The 24,772-nt window shown below is 42.5% G+C and overlaps 2 protein-coding genes across 3 annotated transcripts in view; one reads left to right on the top strand and one right to left on the bottom strand.

The window, feature by feature from the left end:
- The window catches only part of TADA2A (transcriptional adaptor 2A), a 59,512-nt gene extending 52,219 nt beyond the window's left edge, over positions 1-7,293 (bottom strand). The window contains exons 1-3 of one of the 2 annotated variants that reach the window (XM_070945281.1): positions 7,124-7,293; positions 5,462-5,550; positions 28-134 (exon numbers count right to left, since the gene is read on the bottom strand). In XM_070945281.1, coding sequence (XP_070801382.1) covers positions 28-134; positions 5,462-5,486 — 132 coding nt within the window. In that variant the 5' untranslated portion in view covers positions 5,487-5,550; positions 7,124-7,293. The remainder of the gene's footprint in view (positions 1-27; positions 135-5,461; positions 5,551-7,123) is intronic. The other variant, XM_070945273.1, reaches the window with a different exon arrangement.
- A 2,397-nt stretch (positions 7,294-9,690) lies between these two features.
- On the top strand, positions 9,691-20,248 carry RRP15 (ribosomal RNA processing 15 homolog). Its single transcript, XM_070945261.1, has 5 exons — positions 9,691-9,787; positions 12,921-13,195; positions 14,893-14,990; positions 16,069-16,270; positions 17,605-20,248. Exons 1-5 carry the CDS (start codon positions 9,715-9,717, stop codon positions 17,764-17,766), a joined length of 810 nt encoding a protein of 269 aa, XP_070801362.1. The 5' UTR covers positions 9,691-9,714; the 3' UTR covers positions 17,767-20,248.
- The last annotated feature ends 4,524 nt before the right edge of the window (positions 20,249-24,772 follow it).

Below are 24,772 nucleotides of genomic sequence, written 5' to 3'. Positions count from 1 at the left end.
TTCTCTCTCCTTGTAAATATAATTTACCTGCAAGCATAGCAGAAAAGGAGGTGGGCTGCATTCTGCACATTTGATGTAGGGTTCTGCAAGGTAAGAGGAACACCCTCGGCATGGTGGCTTGTCAAAAGGGTCACCTGAGAAAGAGAAAAACTAAAATGAAATTTATAAGCAAAGGGTAGGCTTCCCTTAGCCAATGTTCTGACCTAGGCTCCCTTAAAAAGCAGGAAAGCAGGGTCTTGGTCCTGGCAAAACCTCTTTTGTTTACACAACTGTGAATTCCATTCATTCACAGTCAGCAAGGCCTGTCCAAACAGTCTTTCAGAGGAATATTTATCAACACACCTTATCTTGCTTGGCAAGCTGCCACGTAACTTGTTTCCAAATGCAGGGCAAGGCCAAACTTGGCACAGAGTCTCTCAAAGTCATGGAACGAACAAATTGTTTCCTGCAAAAGTCCACTCCCCGTTCACTCCTCTTTTGTTTTCTATGGGAGGGGCCAATCACCTCCAAGGTGTGGCTTTACTCCCGAGTCGACTCTGCTTTCTGAGTTGTTCTGTCAGCTCTGTGCATGTGCGCACTGGGAACAGGCTCCATCTGTTCCTCTGCCTCGCTGCTTTCTACCTCCCTTTCTGCCTCTGACACAGAGCCCTCATCTGAGCTTTCTCCAGCCCCCAGGACTGGCCCAAGTTCCTCCCCAACCTCCTTGCTGTCCGACTCTGCTGGCCGCCAGCAGCCCACAACAGCCAACTTCTTATCAGCAGAACATTGGGGATGTATATGTGTGAAACCTGAATGCTGACTTGAGGGTCGATCATCATTACAAGAAACACAGCCAAAGTTCTACAATCTCTTATTTCATAATTACACGCACTCAGAATTTAATATGCAGGTAGTCGTCAACTTGTCTGTTTAGTCAAAGAGTTCCCCGATGATTCCGGCTTTGCGGACTGGCGGGGGTAGGAGGGAGGGAATGATTCATGCAAGCGTCTAGTAAGCATGCGTGCAGCTCCATTTCCGTGAGCTGCATGCACATGTGCCTGCCGTTCACGCAAATGGAGCATGCGTGCACATGCTCATGCATGTGAGGATGTGCGTGCGCATTCACTGGCCATTTCCACGGCCCAATTGCAAACCCTTCACAGCCCACTAGTAGGCAGCAGTCCACAGGTTGGGGACCCCTGTGGTTAGTGTTAGAAGTTACAACGCCTTCTAACTAACGTTAGAAGTTAGAAGTTACAACGCCAGTGAAAAAAAGCGACTTACAACTGTTGCTCACACTTAGAAACAACACAGCATCCACAGTCACCTGATAAAAATTGGGATGCTTGGCAACTGGCATGTATTCACAATAACTGCAGGGCCTGGGGTCATGTGATCCCCATCTGTGATCTTTCCAGCCAGCTTTTGACAAGCAGAAGCACTGAGGGAAGCTTGATTTACTTTACAGCTGTGTGCTTCACTTAACTGCGGTGATTTAGCACTTAGCAATAACACTTAGACTTATATACCGCTTCACAGTGCTTTACAGTCCTCTCTAAGCGGTTTACAAAGTCAGCCTATTGCCCCCAACAATCTGGGTCCTCATTTTACCCACCTTGGAAAGATGAAAGTCTGAGTCAACCTTGAGCTGGCTGTGGGCAGTTAGCCCATAGCAATAGCATTTAGACTTATATACCGTTTTACAGCACTCTCTAAGAGGTTTACAGAGTCAGCATATTGCTCCCAACAATCTGGGTCCTCATTTTACCCACTTCGGAAGGATGGAAGACTGAGTCAACCTTGAGCCTGGTGAGATTCGAACTGCCAAACGTCTGGCAATCGGCAGTCAATAGAAGTAGCCTCCAGTATTGCATTCTAACCACTGTGCCACCATGGCTCTTGATTTTCTTAAAAACCGTGGCAAAAAGGTCATAAAATGGGGCCCAACTGGGATTGTGAGTTGAGGACGGGCTGCATTAGTTATGCCATGTCTCACCCATTCAACTGGATGTAGAAAATCCATTTGCTTGGGAGTGCAGGGTGACATTGACCAAAATGATCTCATGATGTCTTTGCTAAGCTAGGAAGAATGAGTCTGCTAGCACCTTTAATTGTTACTGGATTTATTACGGTAGATAGCATCATTGACGAGCACTAGTAGAGTGGGTGAAGTTTCCACTTGAATAGGCTAGTCTATGTTTATCAATACCAAAAGCAGAAATAAAACCACTAAGAAATGCAAGCTACGTGGTGCTTTAACCATTCAATTAAGTGTCCATTCTGGACACCAGTCATGAATGACAACTATTTGGTGTCCTTGTGTTGATTAGCACATGTAACAAGACCAGAAGCCTTTGTCCTTAGTCATGGCCAGAGAGAATTCTCTCTTACAAACTTGACCCTGGATTCTCCCTTTAAAATTCCTCTGTTAGAAGATGGCAACTTTCAGAGAAACATAAGTTTTGGGAGGAGGAGGACATTTTGTTCCACCTGCCACCTAGGGTTAAGGTACACATCATGAGGGCCGTCCTAATCCTTTTCATTCTTTGCTTTGACTCATCCTTGTGTCTGGTCCTATCCCTGGAAGGGAATGCTGACCACAGTGGAGCTCTTTGTCAACTAAGCATCTTTACTGCCATCTAGTGGTTATAACAAAAAAAGGGATGTGGTGGCTCAGTGGCTATGATGCTGAGCTTGTCGATCGAAAGGTCGGCAGTTCAGCAGTTCGAATCCCTAGTGCCGCATAACAGTATGAGCTCCCGTGACTTGTCCCAGCTTCTGCCAACCTAGCAGTTCGAAGGCACATAAAAAATGCAAGTAGAAAAATAGGGACCACCTTTGGTGGAAAGTGTTCCGTGCGCCTTTGGCGTTTAGTCATGCCGGCCACATGACCACGGAGACATCTTTGGACAGTGGTGGCTCTTCAGCTTTGAAACGGAGATGAGCACCGCCCCCTAGAGTTGGGAATGACTAGCACATATGTGCAAAGGGAACCTTTACCTTTAGTGGTTATACAAATGTTTGCAGGCCATCTACAATCACCCTAAACCAGGAGTGTCAAACTCGATTTCATTGAGGGCCACATCAGGGATGTGTTTGACCTCAGAGACTGGGGGTGGCAGTGGGGCATGGCGTAGCCATGGTGGGCATGACACTGGACTCATGTCGGGGGCACCTGTAGTGGCCAAGTGCTAAGGCAGCACTTCCCCGAGACCCTCCTTCACTCTCATTATAATCTCCTTCCTTCCTTCTCTTCTTTTTCCTTCCCTCTTCATTCTCCTTTCTTCTTTCCTTCTTTTTCCTTCCTTGCTCTCTTCCTGTCTTCCATTCTTTGTCTTTGTCTTTGCCTTTCTCCTTTCCTGTCCCTTCTTCCATGCTCAAATGCAAAAGCGGAAACATTTCTCCTTTTCTTTTGTTTTTAGTTTGTTTTCATAGTTCTCTGCCAACGAAAACGGAGCTCAAAGGGGGCTGAGCGCGACCCCCCCCCGCACCCTATTTTTGAGCTGGACAACCTCCTGCAGCCCTCTGCCAGCAAAAATGGAGCTCGGGATGCCCCCCACCAAAGCTCCATTTTCACTAGCAGAGGCACCACGGGCCAATCCTTCGCTGTTTCAGGGCGGCCCTGTGGGCCAGATCTAAGCACCACAGGGGCCGGATCGAGCCCATGGGCCTTGAGTTTGACACCCCTACCCTAAACCAATAGCTGTTTTATTGGGGAAGAAAGGAAACACATACAGGTAGTCCTCGACTTACAACAGTTTGTTTAGTGACCATTTGAAGTTAGAACGATACTGAAGTGACTTATGACCATTTTTCACACCTATGACCATTGCAGTGTCCGTATGATCATGTGATTTACATTCAGATGCTCGACAACTGGTTCATATTTATGACTTATGTCTCATTTAACAACAGAAATTTTGGGCTCAATTCTGGCTGCAAGTCAAGGACTATATGCATTGTAATAAAATATGTTTAGTTGTTTTAAGTTGCCTTAATACTCTTAGCTGTTTTTCCTACAACAGGTTAATTGGACTACTATTTAAGAGATAGCTGCATTCATCTCTTTTCTGTACTGGGGAAGTCTGGGAGTTGAAGTCCACAGGTCTTGAAGTTAACATGGTTGGACACCCCTGCTCTAAGTTGTCTAACCTCTGTCCTTTTTCACAGAAAGCAGAGGAGCAGATCCATTTCTCTGGTGAAGTGTTTTTTTATCAGGGCAACCTGATCTACTCAAATATGGGATGGAGCATACTGCTTCCTTTTTCGCCTTTCAGCCCCAATCTGGGACCCTTCACAGTCGCTTTCGGGACAAACTACTGTTATTTTTCAGACTATAAGAAGCACCTAAATTTAGAAGAGGAAAACAACAAAAAAAAGTTTTTGGCCTCCCTTTTCTCAGCCCCTTTTCAACCTTTTTTCAGCCCATTTTCGGGTCTTTTTTCAGACATTTTTTGAGGCATTTTTGGCCCATTTTCAAGGCTTTTTTCGGCCTGCTTTTGAGGCTTTTTTTTTTTTTGGCCCGTTTTTGGGGCTTTTTTTGAGACTTTGGAAAAAATGGGCTGAAAAAAGCCTTGAAAACGGGCCGAAAAAGTCTCAAAAACAGCCTGAAAAAAAGCCCCCAAAACAGCCCGAAAAAAGTCCCCAAAACAGCCCGAAAAAAGCCTTGAAAATGGCCCCCCAAAAAGGCCTGAAAAAGGCCAAAAAAAGGCCGGCGGGTGGATGGGGCTTCAGCAATATTCAGTCTATAAGGCGCACAGACATTTTCACCCCCTTTTGGGAGACAAAAAAGTATGTCTTATAGTCTGAAAAATATGGTATTTTTGTGTTAAATTTTATATTTACCAACAAAGAAAGGGAGACTAGATCTATTTCAACCTATTTAGCTCTCATCAGCTAGCCATACCCATATTTGGGTAGACCAGGTTGCCCTGATAAAAAACACTTAATCTCTCCCCTGGTATAGCCGACAAAACTAGGAGAGCTGGTTGCTTAGAGGTTAATACACCTACCTCATATGTAAGCAGCCCGGGTTCGAATCCCAGAAAGGTATGGCTAGCTGATGAGAGCTAAATAGCTTGAAATAGATCTATACTAGTCTCCCTTTATTTCTTGGTCGGTAAATATAAAGTTTAACATCTCTCTGGTGTATAAAAAAAATGGCAAATGCCTTTGGGCCACAGAACTGCAGAATTGGAAAGGACACCACAAAGGGCTATTCCAGCTCTCTGAAATCTGCTGGACAATTATTCCATCTTTGGCCTCTTAAAATTGCCAGAGACAGAGAACTCACAATCTCTACTGTTATAATTGTTCCACAATATAAGGATATCGTGCTTCATATATGAGGCATGTTCTAACTTCACCAAGCCATAGAGTCTAATGCTAAGTACTACTAATTTAACCTATTTAAATGAAGGTTAAATAGCATTCTTGCTTGTAATGAGGTTTTTTTCCCAATTTCAGAGTTAACATTACTTACTGCTGAATGAAGCCAGGTGATCCATGGTCCTTTCTAAGTTGTAAAGGTAACTGCCTTCTTTTGAATGATGCTTTATGGACACTCAGCCACTGAATGAAAGGGGAAAAAAACACATATCTAGCAATTTCCAAGCACTGAGAAGGTGTTGGATATCTTCACCGCCTCATTTGTAAAAATAATAAAGGCGGGATATAAATATATAAATGCATGAAAGTAATTTGAACGTGCTGGGAGTTGAGTGGTTAAGAAGTATGTGATGTAAAACAAGAATGAGACACAATGCAGAAATGGTGAATGAACATGGATTGAACACAATAGTGCATGATTAAGAAAGAATGGACTGCATCACAAAATATGTCAGTCCTCGACTTGCAACCATTTGTTTAGTGACCATTCAAAATTACCGCAGCACTGAAAAAAGTGACATGACCATTTTTCAACTTATGACTGTTGCAGCATCCCCATGGTCATGTGATCAAAATTCCCAGAAGACAAGACTTAAAGTTGCCAAGGTTGGACACCCCTGTCTTATTTGTTGTTGTTAGTTGCGAAGTCATGTCCGACCCATCACGACCCCATGGACAATGTTCCTCCAGGCCTTCCTGTCCTCTACCATCCTCTGGAGTTTATTTAAACTCACGCTGACTGCTTCAGTGACTCCATCCAGCCACCTCGTTCTCTGTCTTCTCCTTCTTCTTTTGCCCTCAGTATTTCCCAGTATTAGGCTCTTATCCAGTGACTCCTTCCTTCTCATTAAGTGGCCAAAGCATTTGAGCTTCATCTTCCGTATCTGTCCTTCTAAAGCAGGGCTCTCCAACCATGGCAACTTTAAGACTTGTGGACTTCAAGTCCCAGAATTCCTCAGCCAGCAAAACTTAAGCAAAGCTGGCTGAGGAATTCTGGAAGTTGAAGTCCACAAGTCTTAAAGTTGGAGACCCCTGTTCTAAAGAACAGTCAGGGTTGATCTCCTCTAGGACTGACGGGTTTGATCGCCTTGCAGTCCAAGGGACTCACAGGAATAGCCTGACTAGGTGGCTCAGTGGCTAAGATCATCGATCAGAAAGACTGGTAGTTCGGCAGTTCGAATCCGTAGTACAAGTCTCCTGCGTGATCAGGGGGTTGGACTAGATGACCTCCAAGGTCCCTTCCAATTCTGTTACTGTTATTATTAATGAATTGCTCATACATGCAGTTTTCTTGTAAAGTATCCCAAAGTGGTTTGGCCCTTGCTTTCTATTTAAGCATTTTTCCAACTTTCCAGCCCGAGGGGAGAAAGAAAAAAACAAACAAACCCATGCAAACAAAAGTTGATGGGGTTTCAGCTGGAATTAACGCCGCTGCCCTCTAGAGGGCGACAAACCGCTACATCTCGTTCCTGACCATCTCAACCGCTCCTTCCCTCCCTCCTTTCCCAGATCGCTACTTACGTCAGCGGCACGCGGCCCCCCTCGTCCAATGAGCGGGAGCCGCCGCTGCCGGCGCACGCGCAACCCCCGCCCGCGTGGCTCTTCACGGCACGCGCGCTCCCCGCTTTTGCCGCCCTCCCCCTCGTTCTTTCCCCCCCCCACCGCCGCCGCCGCGCATGCCCTCTTTCCGGCTCTTCTTTCTCCCGCTTCCCCCTCCCCGGCTTATTTATTGGTACTGATTTATTTCTTCCTTTACTCTCTTCGTTCCACCGAAGCCGGCTTGCTTTGCGCCTCAGCCGGCCTTCTGACGTTCAACGGTACCTGCTCCGGACAACCAACCCGGGCGGAAGGTCCTGAAATCTTTCTGCCTCTCTTTTTTTTTTTCCTCTTGCCCTCCCTTGTTGATGCTTTGCCGGCGCGCGCGCCTCCTCCTCACGCTCCCGCTCGGACGTGCTCGGGCGCGATCGGGAGTGGGCGGGGCATCGGGGAGGTCGCGCACGCGGCGCCTCCTTTTTCTCCCTCCGCGCCCCCCCCCCTCCCGGCGGGCCCCGCCCCCCTCCTGCTTTCCCGCCTTTTCCAGAGAGCGCTCGCTCCCGCCCAGCGACGCTTTTGAGGCGGGCGCGCACGCGCGAAGGAGGTTGGCGGGCACGCGCTCTCCAGGGGTCCGTTTTAAGCATGAATGAGGGAGGAAAAGGAGGGCGAGGCGTTTCTATTTGGTTGAGACAAATGAAATAAATTAAATAAAAATAAATAAATAAAATAAATAAAAAATAAATAAAAATAAAATAATAAAAATAAAAATAAAAAACGGTCTCCTGCTTGAGTGGGGGGGGGTTGGGGCTGGACTAGATGACCTCTAAGGTCCCTTCCAACTCTGTTAATGTTAGCCCGCCGGCCCTTCCTCCCCCCCTTAAAAAATTAGATAATGTGGGAAATAAACACTTAATTTAGCTCTAAAATGAATCATTACCAATGAAAAATGGGAAATTAATGACCAGTATAATGCTGTGTGTGGTAAATAAATCAAGTGCTTCTCTCAACCTCAAGACATTTTAAGACCTCAGGACTTCCAACTCCCAGAATTCTGGCTGGGGAATTCTGGGAGTTGAATGAAGTCCACACACATCTTTAGTTTCTGAGTACAGGTAGTCCTCGATTTATGACCATAATTGAGCCCGGCATTTCTGTTGTTAAAGGAGATGTTTAAGTTAGTTTTGCCCCATTTTATGACCTTTCTTGCCACCGTTGTTAAGTGAGTCACTGCAGTTGATGAGTTAGTAACCTGGTTAAGTGAATCAGGCTTCCTCCCCATTGACTTTGCTTGGCAGAAGGTTGCAAAAGGGGATCACATGACCTTGGGACACAGCAAGTCAAAAATATGAGTTCGTACCCAAGCAACCTGAATTTTAATCACATGACCATAAAGATGCTGCAAAGGTCATAAGTGTGAAAAATGGTCATAAGTCACACAGTGCTGTTGTAACTTTGGTCACTAAAGGAAAGTTGTAAGTCAAGGACAACTTATGTCTTCTATGGAGAGCGTCATCCCTTTTCAAAAGGCAACTGGACTTTCTTAGTCTGGTTGCTTTTTTGAAAATCACCTTTGGGTAAAGTTTCTGAGGTTGAGAAACACTATTTTGGGAAGCTCCATTCAGAGCCTGGCTCACAACCTTGTATTGTAAGTCACCCATTGAGTCCACTTATACCAGAAGGAGCTTCTTACTCCATTTCTTGCATTGATCGAGCCTTACTTTCTTGCAGGCTCCTTCCTCCCTGCCCCCCCCCATTTCTTTATTTCTCTTCTCTTCCCTCCCCTCCCTCCTTGTATTCTTTTCCTTCCTTCCTTCCCTCTTTTTCTTATTCTCCTTTCTACCCCCTCCTTTCCCCATTCCTCCCTCCCCATTCCCTCTCTTATTCTCCTTTCTACCCCCTCCCTTCCCATTCCCTCTTTTCCTTATTCTCCTTCCTTTCTACTACTCCCTTCCTTCCCATTCCCTCCCTTCCTTTTCCCTTCCTTCCTTCCCATTCCCTCCCTTCCTTATTCTCCTTTCTACCCCCTCCCTTCCTTCCCATTTTCTCCCATTTTCTCCTTTCTTTCTACCCCCCTTCTCTTCCTTTCCCCCTCCTTCCTTCCCATTCTCCCTTATTCTCCTTTCTACCCGTCCTTTCTCTTCCCTTCCTTTCCCCCTCCTTCCTTCCTATTCCCTCCCTTCTTCTCCTTTCTACCGTCCTTTCTCTTCCCTTCCTTTCCCCCCTTCCTTCCTTCCCATTCCCTCCCTTCTTCTCCTTTCTACCCCCTCCCTTCCTTCCCATTTTCTCCCTTATTCTCCTTTCTTTCTATCCCTCCTTTCTCTTCCCTTCCTTTCCCCTCCTTCCTTCCTTCCCATTCTCCCTTATTCTTTCTTTCTACCCCACCTTTCTTTTCCCTTCCTTTCCCCCTCCTTCCTTCCTTCCCATTTCCTCCCTTCTTTCCTTATTCTCCTTTCTATCCCCTCCCTCCCTTCCCATTTCCTCCCTTATTCTTTCTTTCTACCCCTTCCCTTTTCCCTTCCTCCCTCCCTCCCTCCCTCCATCTCGCTGTCCAAAGCGACTCTAGGGGAGGTGCACTACATTGTGCTCAAACACCACAAGTTCCCCCAGATCACCCCGTCATCCCTAATTGACAGCAGCAGATCACTTCCAATCGCGATTACGTTCTTCCCATCAGAATTAAACGATGGGCGAAATATGCCTGCAACAGGTAAAAATCCCGCCCACCCCTCTCCGGTCTCTAGAAATAGTCCCGCCCGGAACCTTTGTGACGGCTGCGTGTTTTCCCCGGATCGCTTAAAGGGCAGGACCAGCAAGATGGCGGCTGCTGCCGTGGATCCACGTGAGGAGGCGAAAGTTCTCAGCGCTGAGTTGGAAGAAGACGATAGTGGTAAAACTGGGGAGGGGATTTGCAACTGGTTAGCCGGCTAATGGGTGGCCGATGGGAGAAGAGGCGACGGCAGTTGTGGAGAAAGTAAAAGGGTTTCTGCTTAAAAAGCTATGGACGAATCATCTGTATTTATAACGGGAAGTGCAGGATAAAGGGGACCCTATGGGGGATGTCTGACTAATATCGCCTCTCTTTCCCACCTCATTAAATCTGGTGTCTGTCGATTTCCCATTTCTCAGCTGGTTGTGGGTCACTGGCTTTTCCTGGGTTACCAATAAAGGAGAATATTTGTAGCTCGGGGTTGAAATGAGGGGTCCTTGGTGCTCTGTGAGCTTGCTTGTTTTCTTGCAGACGTTTCATTACCCAAACTAGGTAACATCATCAGTGGTAGTACTGGTGATGATGTTACCTAGTTTGGGTAATGAAAAAAGAAAACAAGCAAGCTCAGAGAGTACCAGGGATCCCTCATTTTCTTGGATTGGTTTATTTCTTTGTTCGATATTAATTGCCACTATTAGAAAATAATAATTGTAGCTCAGAGTTGATCTGTGGGTCCTTTATGCTCTCTGAGCTTGGTTGTTCGTTTGCAGATGTTTCATTCTCCAACTACCTAATGGGTAACATTACCTATTACCTAGTAATAGGTACTAGCAATGTTACCTAGCAATGAAACGTCTACAAAAAAACAACAACCAATGTCAGAGAGCACCAAGGATCTCACGGCATTAATTGCTTCACAAAAGGCAGCCTTGTCACCCCTCTAAAACTTACCCTGATGACATTTCCTCATAAAGTAGTGAAATTGAGAGATTGATTAGGCTGATGTGGAGCCCTGATGACCACGTAAATAAATTTCCCCTGGAGGATCTGTTTTCAACTTGATCCTTCAAGTGTTATAACTGTTCATTTATACCACTGTAACTCAGTCCAACCTCCTGGCTGCTGGTCATCCTCTGCTCTATCCTGCTTCTTTGGGATTTGACGTTCACTTTCATAGTGTTGCTTGCGCTGTTGTGATCTTTGTAGATATCACAGCATCTGAATATTTTTACAAGGCCTTCGTGGCTGCTCCTAACAAGTGCTAATCCATTGCATATTTGTTGATTTATTTATTTTATTTATTTATTTTATTATATTTCTATACCGCCCTTCTCCTGCGGGACTCAGGGCAGTGTACAGCCAGGATAAAACATAGCGTATAAAATTTAAAAACATTTAAAAAAACAATTAAATAATTTTGGCCCGAATTTAAAACAACCCAATTAAAACTGAAATTCGATTAAAAAACTGAGAGGATGGGATCAAGCCAGCCCAGCTAGATGGTACAAGTGTGTCTTCAGGGCCCGATTGCTTTTTCTTTACTGTTAATGGGTAATCCTAAAAGAAGATATAGACCTTTTCATTGTCAGTCCCGATTGTTGTACCGTATTTTCCGGCGTATAAGACGACTGGGCGTATAAGACGACCCCCAACTTTTCCTGTTAAAATATAGGGTTTGGGCTATACTCGCCATATAAGACTGCCCCTCTTCCAATGCACACCAAATAAAAATTAAAAAACATCAACTGGCTCACCTACAATGTAAAAGCAGCTGTGCTAGACCCAAAATGGCCCCTGCAACAAGCAGGAACCTCACACAGCCACAAAAAGCCCCCCCAAAAAACTTTCACACTCTAAACACACACAACACAACACAACTGGCTCACCCACAATGTAAAAGCAGCTGTGTTAGACCCAAAATGGCCCCTGCAACAAGCAGGAACCTCACACAGCCACAAAAAGTCCAAAAAACCAACTTTCACACTTTACACACACAAAATTCCACATACAGCTTTGTGAGATTTTGTGTGTTTGTGTAGTTGGAGTGAAACACTACAGAAACACACTAAATCTCAGAAAGCTGCACAAATATTGTTTTATTTTATTTTATTTTTATTTTTATATGAAAGCTAAATTTAAAACTTCCTAAACTTTAAATGGCTAGGTCTAAAAAAGAACAACTAAAAAAAACCCCAATTAACTATTTTTTTTTAAAGATCCCAAAGGGGGAAAAAACTTACCCAATAGAGCAGGGGTCTCCAACCTTGGCAACTTTAAGACTTGTAGACTTCAACTCCCAGAATTCCTCAGCCAGCTTTGCTTTGCTGGCTGAGGAATTCTGGGAGTTGAAGTCCACAACTAACTCCTTGCTTGATTGCAGGCAGGGAGTTGCTTGCTTGCCTGAATAGATTCAGGCAAGCAAAGCAAGGCAAGCGTTGGGACTAGCAGCTGAGGTAAGCAAGCTGGAGGGGAAAAACTTTTTCCCTTTTACATGGCTCTGGCCATCCCAGCTGAGTTGCAGGGAACTCAGCTGGGATCGTCAGAGCTGGGATCCTCAGAGTAAAAGGTAAAAAACTTTTTTCCTTTTACGTGGTTTCTGGCGATCCCAGCTGAGTTGCAGGGAACTCAGCTGGGATCGTCAGAGCTGGGATCCTCAGAGTAAAAGGTAAAAAACTTTTTTCCTTTTACGTGGTTTCTGGCGATCCCAGCTGAGTTGCAGGGAACTCAGCTGGGATCGTCAGAGCTGGGATCCTCAGAGTAAAAGGGAAAAAACTTTTTTCCTTTTACGCGGTTTCTGGCGATCCCAGCTGAGTTGCAGGGAACTCAGCTGGGATCGTCAGAGCTGGGATGGTCAGAGTAAAAGGGAAAAAACTTTTTTCCTTTTACGTGGTTTCTGGCGATCCCAGCTGAGCTGCAGGGAACTCAGCTGGGATCGTCAGAGCTGGGATCGTCAGAGCTGGGATCGCCAGAGCCATTTAAGGCTCGTCAGAGCCTTTCGGGCTGGTCTGCCTGGTTACAGGAGAACGACACCCGGCGTATAAGACGACCCCCGACTTTTGAGAAGATTTTCATGTGTTAAAAAGTCGTCTTATACGCCGGAAAATACGGTACTTTTGTCATTAAATTGGTTGTCTTTATCTTTGATTTTAGGAGAAAATATTTCCATTTTTTGGCTATCAAGTAGCTACAGTAGCATAGTACAGATTGTTGATGTTTCTTCCTTCAATTTTAAAACTCTATCTTCTTTCAGTCCAACTTCCCTTAATATACTGTATATTCAGGCTTGAATAAATAAGGAGAGAGTTTCTTTTAGGATCCGAGTGGAGTTCAGGAGTTCCAGAAGATAGCTTTTCAAGTGATGATGGAGAGCAGGATGATGAAGTTGATGATACACCTAAGACTCCAGATACCAAAGTTAAAGATGAAGAGGAATCCAAAGAAACAGGAAACGCTGGATGGGCTGAAGCCATGGCCAAAGTGCTTAACAAAAAGGTTTCTAGTGATAAGCCCACTATCCTGTTGAAAAACAAGGAGCGGGATGTAGAACGAAAAAAAGAAAAGCAAGAGAGATTGGAGCAGAGGAAGAAGGTAGGGAAAGCAGTTGAATATTACCGCTAGTATTCAAGAGATGTGCAGTGGCTGAGATTCAGGCCATGCTCAACATATGTTAAGTGACTTCCCCTTGATTTTACTTTTTTGCCATCATTGTTAAGCAAATCACAGATTCCCCCAATGATTTTGCTAATCAGAAGCTGGCTGGGAAGATTGCAAATGATGATAATGTGACCTGACAAGGTGCAGCCATCGCAAATACATGCTGGTTGCCAACTGCCCAAATTTTGATCACATGACCATCAGGATGCTGTGATGGTCATTGTAAGTCACTTTTTTTCAGTGCCATTGCAACTTTGAACAGTCATTAAATGGATGGTTGTTAAGTCGAGCATTCCTTATATGACAAAACCCTAATTTTGGCAAGTTGTCTATTGTTAACTACCTATAGTTTCTTGGATACGTGGGCAGCCATATAAATTGGATTAAAAAATAAATCTAAGTAATCTGTTGTTAAATATATAAAATGAATGTTTTAATTCTGTTTTTATGTTACAAAATTTAGAGGTTGTCCAACTCTAGGTGGGTCTGGATAGCTTACACATTTGAAAAGTTGCTATCCAATAGTACAGGGGTGGACAACTGTGACCCTTTTACAACCTGTGGACTTCAACTCCCAGAATTCCTGAGACAGCCAAGCTGTGTCAGGAATTCTGGGAGTTGAAGTCCACAGGTTGTAAAAGGGCCACAGTTGCCCACCCCTGCAATAGTATATATCTGGTGTCAAACTCGTGGTGTCACGTGACGTCAACAACAGTTAAACCATTGATGGCAGGGGTGAAATCCAGCAGATTCTGACAGGTTCTGGAGAACCAGTGGCGGAAATTTTGAGTAGTTCGGAGAACCGGCAAATACCACCTCTGGTTGGTCCCAGAGTGGGGTGGGAATGGGGATTTTGCAGTATCCTTCCCCTGCCATGCCCACCAAGCTACACTATGCCCACCAAGCCATGCCCACAGAACCGGTAGTAAAAAAAATTGATTTCACCACTGATTGATGGGCTCCGTATCCCCCTGGAGTCAATCAGGCCAGTTGACCAAACCATATCTTCAGAGCCATTTTAAAAAAATATCAAGATGGGGGCCAATCTTATCTCCGCAGGAATGATGCTTCACAGGGAGGGAGCCACTATGCAGAACGGCCTTCTTGGTCCCATCAGATGGGCCTCCTTAAGAGAGGGAACCCGTAACATTCCTGCCCTGTTCTGATAGGTCAAGTAGACATAACTGGGAAAAGCAGTCCTTCAGATAACCTGGCCTTAAGCTATGTAGGGCTTTAAAGGTGTCAACCAGCATCTTGAATTGGAGCCAGAAGCAAATCACCCACCAGTGCAGCTCCTGCAAGAGAGATAACACGTGTGCAAATCTAATGCACAAAACCATGCAGGGTTCCACATTTTTAACTAATTGAAGCTTCAGGATACTTTTCAAGGATACTTTTCAATTTAATTGAAGGAAAGCAAATTTATCCTTCCTGCAGGAAAAAAGACTTCTCTTTGTCTTTCCTAAAGTTGCTCTTTGATGTGGAAGTGGGAGTATCAATAATCGTAATGATAGTGTTTTCCTGTAGCAGATTATAGTTTGGAGGGCATTTTCACTTCAACCTTTAGCTAGAATTCTTCCTTCAGTGCTATCTGTTAAATGACTAATTTCTCCCCTATGTTTGTAACCCAGCTGAATAAAAAGCGGGAATGGGAAATGATGTGCCGAGTGAAACCAGATGTTGTCAAAGACAGAGAAGTTGAGAGAAATCTTCAGAGGATTGCCACCAGGTAAAACTGAACATTTGGTCTTTGGAAAGATTTTAGATTTAGATTTAATAAAGATCTTGCCTTTATTATTTTTATAAATAACTCAAGGCAGTGAACATAACTTATACATGTAATCCTCAGCGTACGACTACAATTGAGCCCAAACTTTTTGTTGCTAAGTGAGACATTTGTTAAGTGAGTTTTGCCCCATTTTATGACATTTCTTGCCACAGTTGTTAAGTGAATCACTGAAGTTGTTAAGTTAGTAATATGGTTGCTAAGTGAATCTGGCTTCCCCATTGATTTTGCTTGTCAGAAGGTCGCAAAAGGGGAGCATATGACCCTGGGACATGGCAAATATGTTCATAAATATAAACCAGTTGCCAAGCATCCAAATTTTGATCATGTGACCATGGGGATGCTACAGTCATAAGTGTGAAAAATGGTCATAAGTCACTTTTTTTCAGAGCCGTTGTAACTTTGAACGGTCACTAAATGAACTGTTGTAAGTCGAGGACCACTTGTATATGGGTCTATTTCATAAAATATCAGCCAAAGTGTTCAGAAGTCTTATTAAAAAACCTTAAAATATAGTTTAGAGCTAGACTGTAATGTATCAAATAACCGAGCTGGATTTCTTTGACTATTGAATAAGCTTGATAATTGAAAAAAAATATTTCTGATATCCTAGTTAGTCCTCGACAGCCACTGGTTTGATGATTATTCAAAATTACAATAGCACTGAAAAAAAAATCACTTACCACTGCCACTCATACTTAGAACCGCCATAGCATCCCCATGGTTATGTGATCAAAATTCGGCACTTGGCAACCAGCATAAATATACAACAGTTGCAGGAATTGTGTGATCTCAATTTGTGACCTTCTCCTAACAATTCTAGCAAAAAAAAAAAAGGACCTAAAATTGGCATGACTCACTTAAGTGCTTTGCTTACCAATGGGAATTCTAGCCCCAATTGTGGCCATAAATTGAAGACTACCTATAAATAGGGTTCCTTGTTGAGGCTGTGTCGAGAGGGACCATAAACATTGCTTCTGTCATTAAACCTAGCTGCCTAATGATTCCTTTTAATTTCCAGGGGTGTAGTTCAGTTATTCAATGCGGTCCGGAAGCACCAAACCAATGTGGATGAGAAGATAAAAGAAGCAGGCAGTTCTGAGAGGAAGCGAGCAAAATTGATCTCCTCGGTTTCCAAAAGAGACTTCATCAGCGTCCTCCGAGGAATGGATGGAAAAGAAATGGAACAAAACCCTGCTAGAAAGTCATCAAACAGCCGTCAGGTAAGGGATGTTCAATCACTTTTTTTGGTGCTGTCATAACTTTGAACAGTTGCTAAACAAATGATTCTATGTCAAAGACATTCTGTACATCAGGGGTGTCAAACTCAAGGCTCGCAGGCCAGCCCTGGCTTATGGGTTGCTTAGATCTGGCCTGCCGGGCTGGCCTGGGAACAGCAAAGGACCGGACAGCAGTGCCTCTGCTAGCAAAAGCTGAGCTTGGGGGGGGGGATGAGTACGACCCCCTCCCTGTGGTCCGTTTTCCCTGGCAAAGGGCTGCAGGAGGACATGTAGGCTGAAAACAGGGTGCAAGGGGACACGCATGGACCTCGGGGCTTCATTTTTGAAATGTTTCCCCTTTTGCACTTGAGCATGCAAGAAGAGACAGGAAAGGAAAAGGGAAAGAGGAAAGACAAAGAAGAAGAGAGCAAGGAAGGAAAAATAAGGAAAGAGGAGAAGGAAGAAGAAAGAATGAAGAGGGAAAGAAAAAAAGGAGGGAAGGAAGGAAGGAAATTAGTTAGTTCCTTAGCACTTAGCCATGACAGGTGCCCTGGCACAAGTCCCATGTCATGCTACCACGGCCCTCCGAAGTCAAACACAACCCCGATGTAGCCTTCAATGAAATCAAGTTTGACACCCCTGCTGTACATGGATTTGAAAGGAATAGGAATATTCTTTATTGGCCAAGTGTGATTGGACACAAGAGGAATTTGTCTCCGGTGGATAAGCTCTCAGTATACATAGAAACAACAAAGTGATAAGTCAAAGATTGTAAATCATGAGATACAATCATAAAGATACAAACAAATGAAAAATCATAAGATTGCAATAGGATAAAGTAGTAGGAAAGATGAGAAGATGAGAAGGATAATAGCAATACAGCCCTACTACATGAGTAAATATCTTGAGGCATAAGACAGTGTTGTGGGAATTAGGTGTTTAGCAGAGTCGTGGCATGGGGAGAAAAACTCTCCCTGTTTCTGGTTGTTTTGGCATGCAATGCCCTGTGAAGGCGTCCTGAGGGAAGAAGTGGAAAGTTTATGTCCAGGATGTGAGGAATCTGTAGATATTTTCTCAGCCTTCTGGCTTGTGCAATATACGGGTAGACCTTGACTTACAACAGGGCACTGAAAAAAGTGACTTATGACCATTTTTCATACTTACAACCATTGCACCATCCCCATGGACACATGATTTAAATTCGGACACTTATAAATTTTGGGCTCAATTGTGGTCCTAAGTTGGCTTGGTGTGGACCTGTACCGTCCTACATCCACTTTTCCATTTTAGTTATTATATGCTGAATTTTCCTCTACTTTCTATCTCCAAATTCTCAGAATAAACCAAAATCGGAAGACGCTCCAGCATGGAGTATATTGCGAGACGATTACATGATGGGAGCTTCAATGAAAGACTGGGATAAAGAAAGTGAAGAGGAGGACAATGCTGGAGGAGACAGCGATATTAAGCAGGAGATCGAAAGTGATTCAGATCGATAATAATCAGAGTCATCCAGAAATCCAAGGGTATTTTTGATACTATGTAGGGATTGGGGCTTAAAGGACGCTGTTTTATACAAAGACTGCTTTAAAGAACATGAAAGTTCTTGAGCTAGGCAACCAATAAATTTAACTAAATAACAGTAACGAGTTAGCTAACTTCCTGTGGCAATATTGGGTCCATTCAGCCAATCAAAATGCCATTGCATAGTTACGATTATTTGTAAGCTACCTGGAATCCTAAACTCGAGTGGGTTGTACATATGTCTACATGCTGTACCTTTGCAGTTAGGAAGGAGATGGGTTTTGTAGTGGAAACTAGATTGACGGCCCCATTAGGCACCCATCATTAGATCAGTCATTTTACTTTGCAGGTTTATTTGAGGTTTTACCGACTTAATGTCTTTATTTATATATTGACTTAGTGAAAGCCTGAGATGATAAGAAGATTTTGCTAAGAGTTGCTCTATAATGGCTCAGTCACATCTGCCTGGCACCAGTTAAAAACAAAGTACTTCAATTAGCTCAATGAAGCAAGAGTCTTTCTTTCTTTCTTTTGTTTCTTACTTAGAAAACAGGTCAAATAGACTACTTCTGTAATAGGAGACGAGGTATATTTATCCTTTTCCCTTATTTATAAAAGCATCTGTTAAGTGCTGATTTTCATTCGATTTATTTCAAATCTGAGAAACCCAGGGAGAAAACTTTCATTTGTGGTGTCAGTGGAAAACAGAGGTTTTGAAGAAATGTGCAAATTTAGGAGAATGAATTTCATGATTCCTGCTGACTCATTCCATGGACTTAAGCAGCCATTTGGCCTTTCAGAAGAAAAGTATAACTAACAAAAAAGTTCTTTGTTATATAGGCTGCATATTTTGCCTTCTTTTCTGTGTATACAAGTATTCCTTTGCAGTTGTTAAGTGAGCCCAGTGTTCGCATAGTAGCAAATGGCCCGGTTGCTGGAAACCAGAAATAAAAAACAGTTTCCGGCAAAACTGTTGTAAACCATGATCATGTGACCGTGAGGGCACTGCAAACAGCTGTAAATGTGGGCCAGTTGTTGTGCAACCAAAATACAGTGTGACTACCAGTTGGGGCAACTTTAGAACTTTGAACAGTTCCTAAGCAAGCAGCTGTAAATCAAGGGCTACTTGAATATACCTATAACTTGAAAGAATAATATATTGCTACATCAAGAGCAATAATTGCTATTGCTGAACTTATTTTTTTAAACTAGTCAGTCCCTAAAATTTGTCTTCTTAATTCCCATAAATATAACATTACAAGTAAACATAGTTAATACTCCCCCTAAGCTGTGTCAGTAGAATATGGAAGTAGATGCAGCCTTTCAAGTTTCAATCCTATATTGTTACCATATGAATTAATATGTATAGGCAGAGCATAATGTATAAATGAAAAAAATGCAAGTATTTGCTATTCTTAATGCAAAATTCATATCTTGAGCAAACAGTTATAAAGAACTGGACCCTAATTCTGTCTTCTATGAAAAAAAACTGAGCAGAGGAAAAGACGCAAATGTTTGTATATTGAACAGTATTATTTTTCTCTAAAAAAATCAATTCCTGACACATTTTTGTGTCAATCAAAAGTTAAGGGGAATGCTAAAACTTTTACAATCTTATGATTATGAAATTTTTATCTGTTTTTGTCCCTTTCCTATGATTAATGTGTGTAACCTGCCTAGAGTTACCTTGATATTTGGGGCTGCAAAAAAATAAATAAGATGAAATGTTAAAACTGATTAAATGTTGATACACATGATGAAAAGTTTTATCTTCTTTTCAGATGTTTGGTCTGCTTCATTAGGAAAAACTAGATTGTATTGTGTTAAAATGGGGATGATGTAAATTTGTAAATGTAAAATTTGATGTAAATTTTTTTATTTGCATTTTGTTTTTCAGCAGTTAGCAATTATTTTGTTTAGAGAAAGAACCGAGCAATTTCCAAAAAGGGCACCTCTTTCCCCTACCCCAAAAAAAACCCCAAACTTGAAGAAAACATTAAAATAGCTGAGGAAAAAAAACACATCCAGCTTTTGACCCCTTAAAAGCGGAAGTTCCTTTGATTCTCCCTCAGTGACTTTCATAGGTCATAGTCTTTTAATACGTTAGATTTCACTTGACTTCTCCTTAATTAATTCCAATAATTTAACTGGATTAGACCATTGAAAGAAAAATGGAATAATAAAATTTTAATCAGACCAGATTTTGGCCTTTTTAAAGGGAAGATAACAGTGATGCAAAGCTGTTAAACTTACATCTTACTCCTGAATATGCAGTTTGTAGGGGGAGGTGTTTCTAGTTCTGAGTAGGACATCTGTCAACATACCGTAATTTAAATTTGAATGATTATTTCCTTCCTTTAATGTTGGAAAACCAACTTTTCGTATGAGGCTCTTCTGATGGAAGACGCATTTCCACATGTATTTGATTTTTAAAAAAATATTAAGCTCATAATGCCATGTTGCCGTGTTTCATTTTTTCCTTCGTATTCTAAATCTAAAACAATGTTTTCTTTTGTTAGTCCAGAATATAGTCTTGCTGAGCTTTCATTGCATGGCCTAACAGTAACTCCTGCTGTTGTGTGTGTGTGAGAGAGAGAGAAGGAGAGAGAAATCCCATTTATTCTAAACAAGTAACATTTTTAAAAAGGATTATTCTGTGCTCACTTAGACAAAACCCATCTTAATTCTGGCAAACCCTAATGCCAAATGTTTTGAACTCAAAACAATTTGAACTTAAAATGGTTTCATCTACCCACTCTGTTCTGAATTCAAAACGTTTTAAGCTTGAAACGGGTGGTTCCAACTTTATTGGAAATGATTTAATGGTGTTTTTTGACCAAGGAAAAATTCCTAATTTTATGAGCTAGCCAAGACTTCATCAGAGCAGAAACCAGTGGCTGCTAACAACCAGATGGAATTTGGCATCGGCTGCAGTAATTGTGGCAAACAACTGTGATTTCAAGTCTGTCAGCAAAGTTTCTTGAACAACTCACTTTCTCTAAAAAACCCCATAATGTTTCTACTCCCTTGATTTAGTGCTCATCATTCAGAGGTAGGACTCACTGTCTACTAATCAACTCTGGGAAGCTCCCAATCAAAAGTTAAACAGCATATAAAATCATATTAAAACTATAAGTGCTATTGCTATTTGTAGTTCAGGGTTCAAATGAAGGATCATTTGGTTGTTTTCTTGCAGACGTTTTATTACCCAACTGTAGGTAACATCAGTTCACTGAGTAATGAAACATCTACAAGAAAACAACCAAGCTCAGAGAGCACCAAGGATCCTTCATTTCAACGGAGCTACAAATAGCAATAGAACTTAGACTTATATAAGGACCTCTCATTTCCAACTCCTACCGTGTTTCCCTGAAAATAACACCCTGTCTTATTTTTTTTTTGAACCCCAAAATAAGTGCTTGGCCTTATTTTCAGGGAGGTTTTATTATTTTGGGGCACGTGGAGCAAGACGGGGCTCCTCTTGCCTTCTTACCTAATTTCCAGCTCTGTCTCCCTAACCCTAACCAGAGGAAATGGTGGGGACCAACTGCGCATACATTTAAATATTTTTGGGGAGGGCTTATTATCAGGGAGGGCTTATTGTAGCACATGCGCTTAAAAGCCTGATTGGGCTTATTATCCAGGGAGGTCTTATTTTCGGGGGAACGGTATTAGATGACACTCTGGGGGAAGGGATTAAGAGCAGGCCCATCCTATCTGATCTGGGAGGACAGGTAAATGTTTTTAGGGAAAGATGGTCCTACCAATAACCTGGCCCTGTGCCATTTAGGGCTTTAAGGGTAATGACCAGCACCTTGAATTGCACCTGGAAAGAAACTGCAAATCAGTGGAGTGGAGTTCTTGTAACATACGAGCAAGGCTATCCCATTTACTGTTCACACGGCTGCATTCTGGACCAGTTGACCTGCTCGTGGCTCCTGTGCCACTGAATACTTTCACCACACCCTGCTTTATTGTTCCTTACCTAAAGGTAATCTACCAACATAGAATTGGCCCTGATTAGGAACACTCCCAGCCAGGTAAATCTAATGCATTTTGTTAAAGATCATGTGGACAAACGACTCAAATGAGCCACTCTCAATTTACAAAGTTTTGCTACTCCACCTGAAACTCTGCACTGGGATCTATTTTATAGCTGCGTAGATTAGAGGTCTCCTTGATGCAGGATATTAAAAGTCTGTAGCTCACAGCAACTTTTATTGTAAATTACAACTGCTGTTTACAGCGACTGTAATAAAGTTTTACAGCCTGTTATGAATCTTTTACACTGCTAGCGAATTCAATAGCCTGCTCATTTCTGAGCTGGACAAAAAGCTTGAAACCCCCAAAGCATCATTTATGGTTGAGCAAATCCAGGAGGACTCCCTGTATCAGGCAAATAACAGAATAACAGAGTTGGAAGAGGTCTTGGAGGTCTAGTCCAACCCCTTGCTCAGGCAGGAAACCCTCTACCATTTCAGACAAATGATTGCCAATCTCTTCTTAAAAACTTCCAGTGTTAAGAGCACCCACATCTTCTGGAGGCAAGTTGTTCCACTGATTAATTGTTCTCACTGTCAGGAAAGAGTACTAGGTCTATTTTTATTATAAGGTTACATTAATAAAATCTGTCAGGGAATTTCTCCTTAGTTCTAAATTGCTTCTCTCCTTGATTAGTTTCCACCCATTGCTTCTTGTCCTGCCCTCAGGTGCTTTGGAGAATAGCTTGATTCCCTCTTCTTTGTGGCAGCCCCTGAGATATTGGAACACTGCTATGGTATCACCCCTAGTCCTTTTCATTAAACTAGATGTACCCAATTCCTACACTTTTTGTATGTTTTAACTTCCAGTCCCCTAATCCTCTTTGTTGTTCTTCTCTGCACTCTTTCTAGAATCCTAACATCTTTTTTACATCATGGCGACCAAAACTGGATGCAGTATTCCAAGTGTGGCCTTACCAAGACATTATAAAGTGGTATTAACACTTCACATGATCTTGATTCTATCACTCTGTTAATGTAGCCTAGAATTGTGTTGACTTTTTGGGCAGCTGCAGCACACGGCTGGCTCATATTTAAGTGATTGTCCACTAGGACTTCAAGATCTCTCTCACAGTTACTACTGTTGAGCGAGGTACCACGTAGACTGTACCTGTGCATTTTGTTTTTCTTGCCTAAATGTAGAATCTTCCTTTTTTCACCATTGAATTTCGTTTTGTTAGATAGCATCCAATGTTCAAGTCTGTCAAGATCCTTCTGTATCTTAAGCCTATCTTCTGGAGTGTTGGCTATTCCTGCCAGCTTGGTGTCATCTCCAAATTTAATGAGTTCCCCATCTATCCCCTCATCCAAATCATTGATGAATATGTTGAAGAGCACTGGGCCTAAAACAGAGCCTTGGGGTACCCCGCTGCATACTTCCCTCCATGTAGATGCAGTTCCATTGAGTGCATCCAACAAGATTCAGTTGAGTTTAATTCTTTTTGTATTCCAGCCTAGAGATGAGAATTTAGAGTGACATGGCAAAAATGGGGTGTTCTACACTTTTTCCTGGATTTTTTTCCCTTCAATCCTGTCGGTGAACTGGGCATAAAAAGAAAAAACACCTTGGAGAAGGATAACTTGTGGGCACTTTCACAAAATGGCTGCCATGGTTGAAGCTTGCCCATGCAGCAAGGTAAATGAGTGCAGAGATATTTTCCAGTACGCTATTTATTTATTATTATTTTTTTTAATTTGATTTATATGCCGCCCTTCTCCGGAGACTCAGGGTGGCTTACAGTGCGTTAAGCAATAGCCTTCATACTTTTGTATATTTATACAAAGTCAGCTTATTGCCCCCACAAACTGGGTCCTCATTTCACCTACCTTAGAAAGGATGGAAGGCTGAGTCAACCTTGAGCCTTGGAGAGATTCGAACCCTGCAGTAAATTGCAGGCAGCTGTGTTAATAACAGGGTGCATAACCACTGTACTATCAAGGCTCTTTAGCCCCCCCAAATGCGCTTTAGGCCATCCGCAAAGTTGAATTTTTTTCTGGCCATACATACTTTCCAGTAAAATACAGATTTGGCTATTCAGACGATGTCCCAGATTTAAAATAAGGACATTTTGATCACGTAAGTGACTTTTTTCAGTGCCGTGTAGCTTCAAATGGTCACTAAATAAATGGTTGTAAATTGAGGACTATTTGAAACAGGTTTGCCATAATAGAAGGTTGTATAAACGGAGGCATAGAATCAAAATCTGGGACAAACTTTTATGCAACGTTTCATGTTAAGCTGCTTAACGATTGCACCTAGATAATATATGCAGTCATTTCAGATTTGCCTCAACCCGGTGTGAAAAGACCTTGAATTTCAGAAGAGTTCACCTGGGGTAGAACTTTATGAAGATTACAACGTAAAGTTGCCCCAGCTGCCCCTTTCTGTATCAACAGAAATCTTAGTACCTACAGGTAGTCTAATTACATGGGACAATCATTCCGAATTAATGCAGGTCTTAGTAAAGGAAAAGCATAGCTAATACTGTAATCCTGACCAAAATTCTATTCTTTTGCAACACGCTAGAAAGCAACACTAAAATTTCCCAGAAAGTGGCTTCAACAAACTTATCTTTGCAAGTTTATACAGATAGTCCCTGATTTACCACCTTTTGGTTAGTGACCCTTTCAAAGTTACAACTGCACTGAAAAAAGTTACGGTCATATCATCAAAATTTGAGTGCTTGGCCATCAGCACGTATTTACAATAGTTGTAGTGTCCCAGAATGATCACCATTTGTGACCATCCCAGCTGGCTTCTGGCAAGCAAAGTCAATGGGGAAAGCTCGATTCACTTAATGACTGCATGGTTTAACTAACAATTGCAGCAATTTGCTTAACCACCATGTAAAAAGGATGTACATTTGGGCACGAGTCGCTTAACTGCCTCACTTAACCACAGAAATTCTGGCCTCAGTTGTGGTCATTAAGTCAAGGACTA

This window comes from Pituophis catenifer, unplaced genomic scaffold, assembly GCF_029215685.1.
Source record: "Pituophis catenifer annectens isolate HBS135680 unplaced genomic scaffold, rPitCat1.0.hap2 SCAF_1, whole genome shotgun sequence".
Taxonomy (NCBI): Eukaryota; Metazoa; Chordata; class Lepidosauria; order Squamata; family Colubridae; genus Pituophis; species Pituophis catenifer.
This window is presented reverse-complemented; position numbering and strand designations above follow the sequence as displayed.

What these genes read in the sequence shown, in the direction of transcription:
- RRP15 (XM_070945261.1), top strand. Translation starts at nt 9,715, where the DNA reads ATGGCGGCTGCTGCCGTGGATCCACGTGAGGAGGCGAAAGTTCTCAGC. An exon ending in GATTGGAGCAGAGGAAGAAG is followed by an intron (nt 13,196 to 14,892) that starts GTAGGGAAAGCA and finishes TTTGTAACCCAG; the next exon opens with CTGAATAAAAAGCGGGAATG. An exon ending in CTTCAGAGGATTGCCACCAG is followed by an intron (nt 14,991 to 16,068) that starts GTAAAACTGAAC and finishes TTTAATTTCCAG; the next exon opens with GGGTGTAGTTCAGTTATTCA.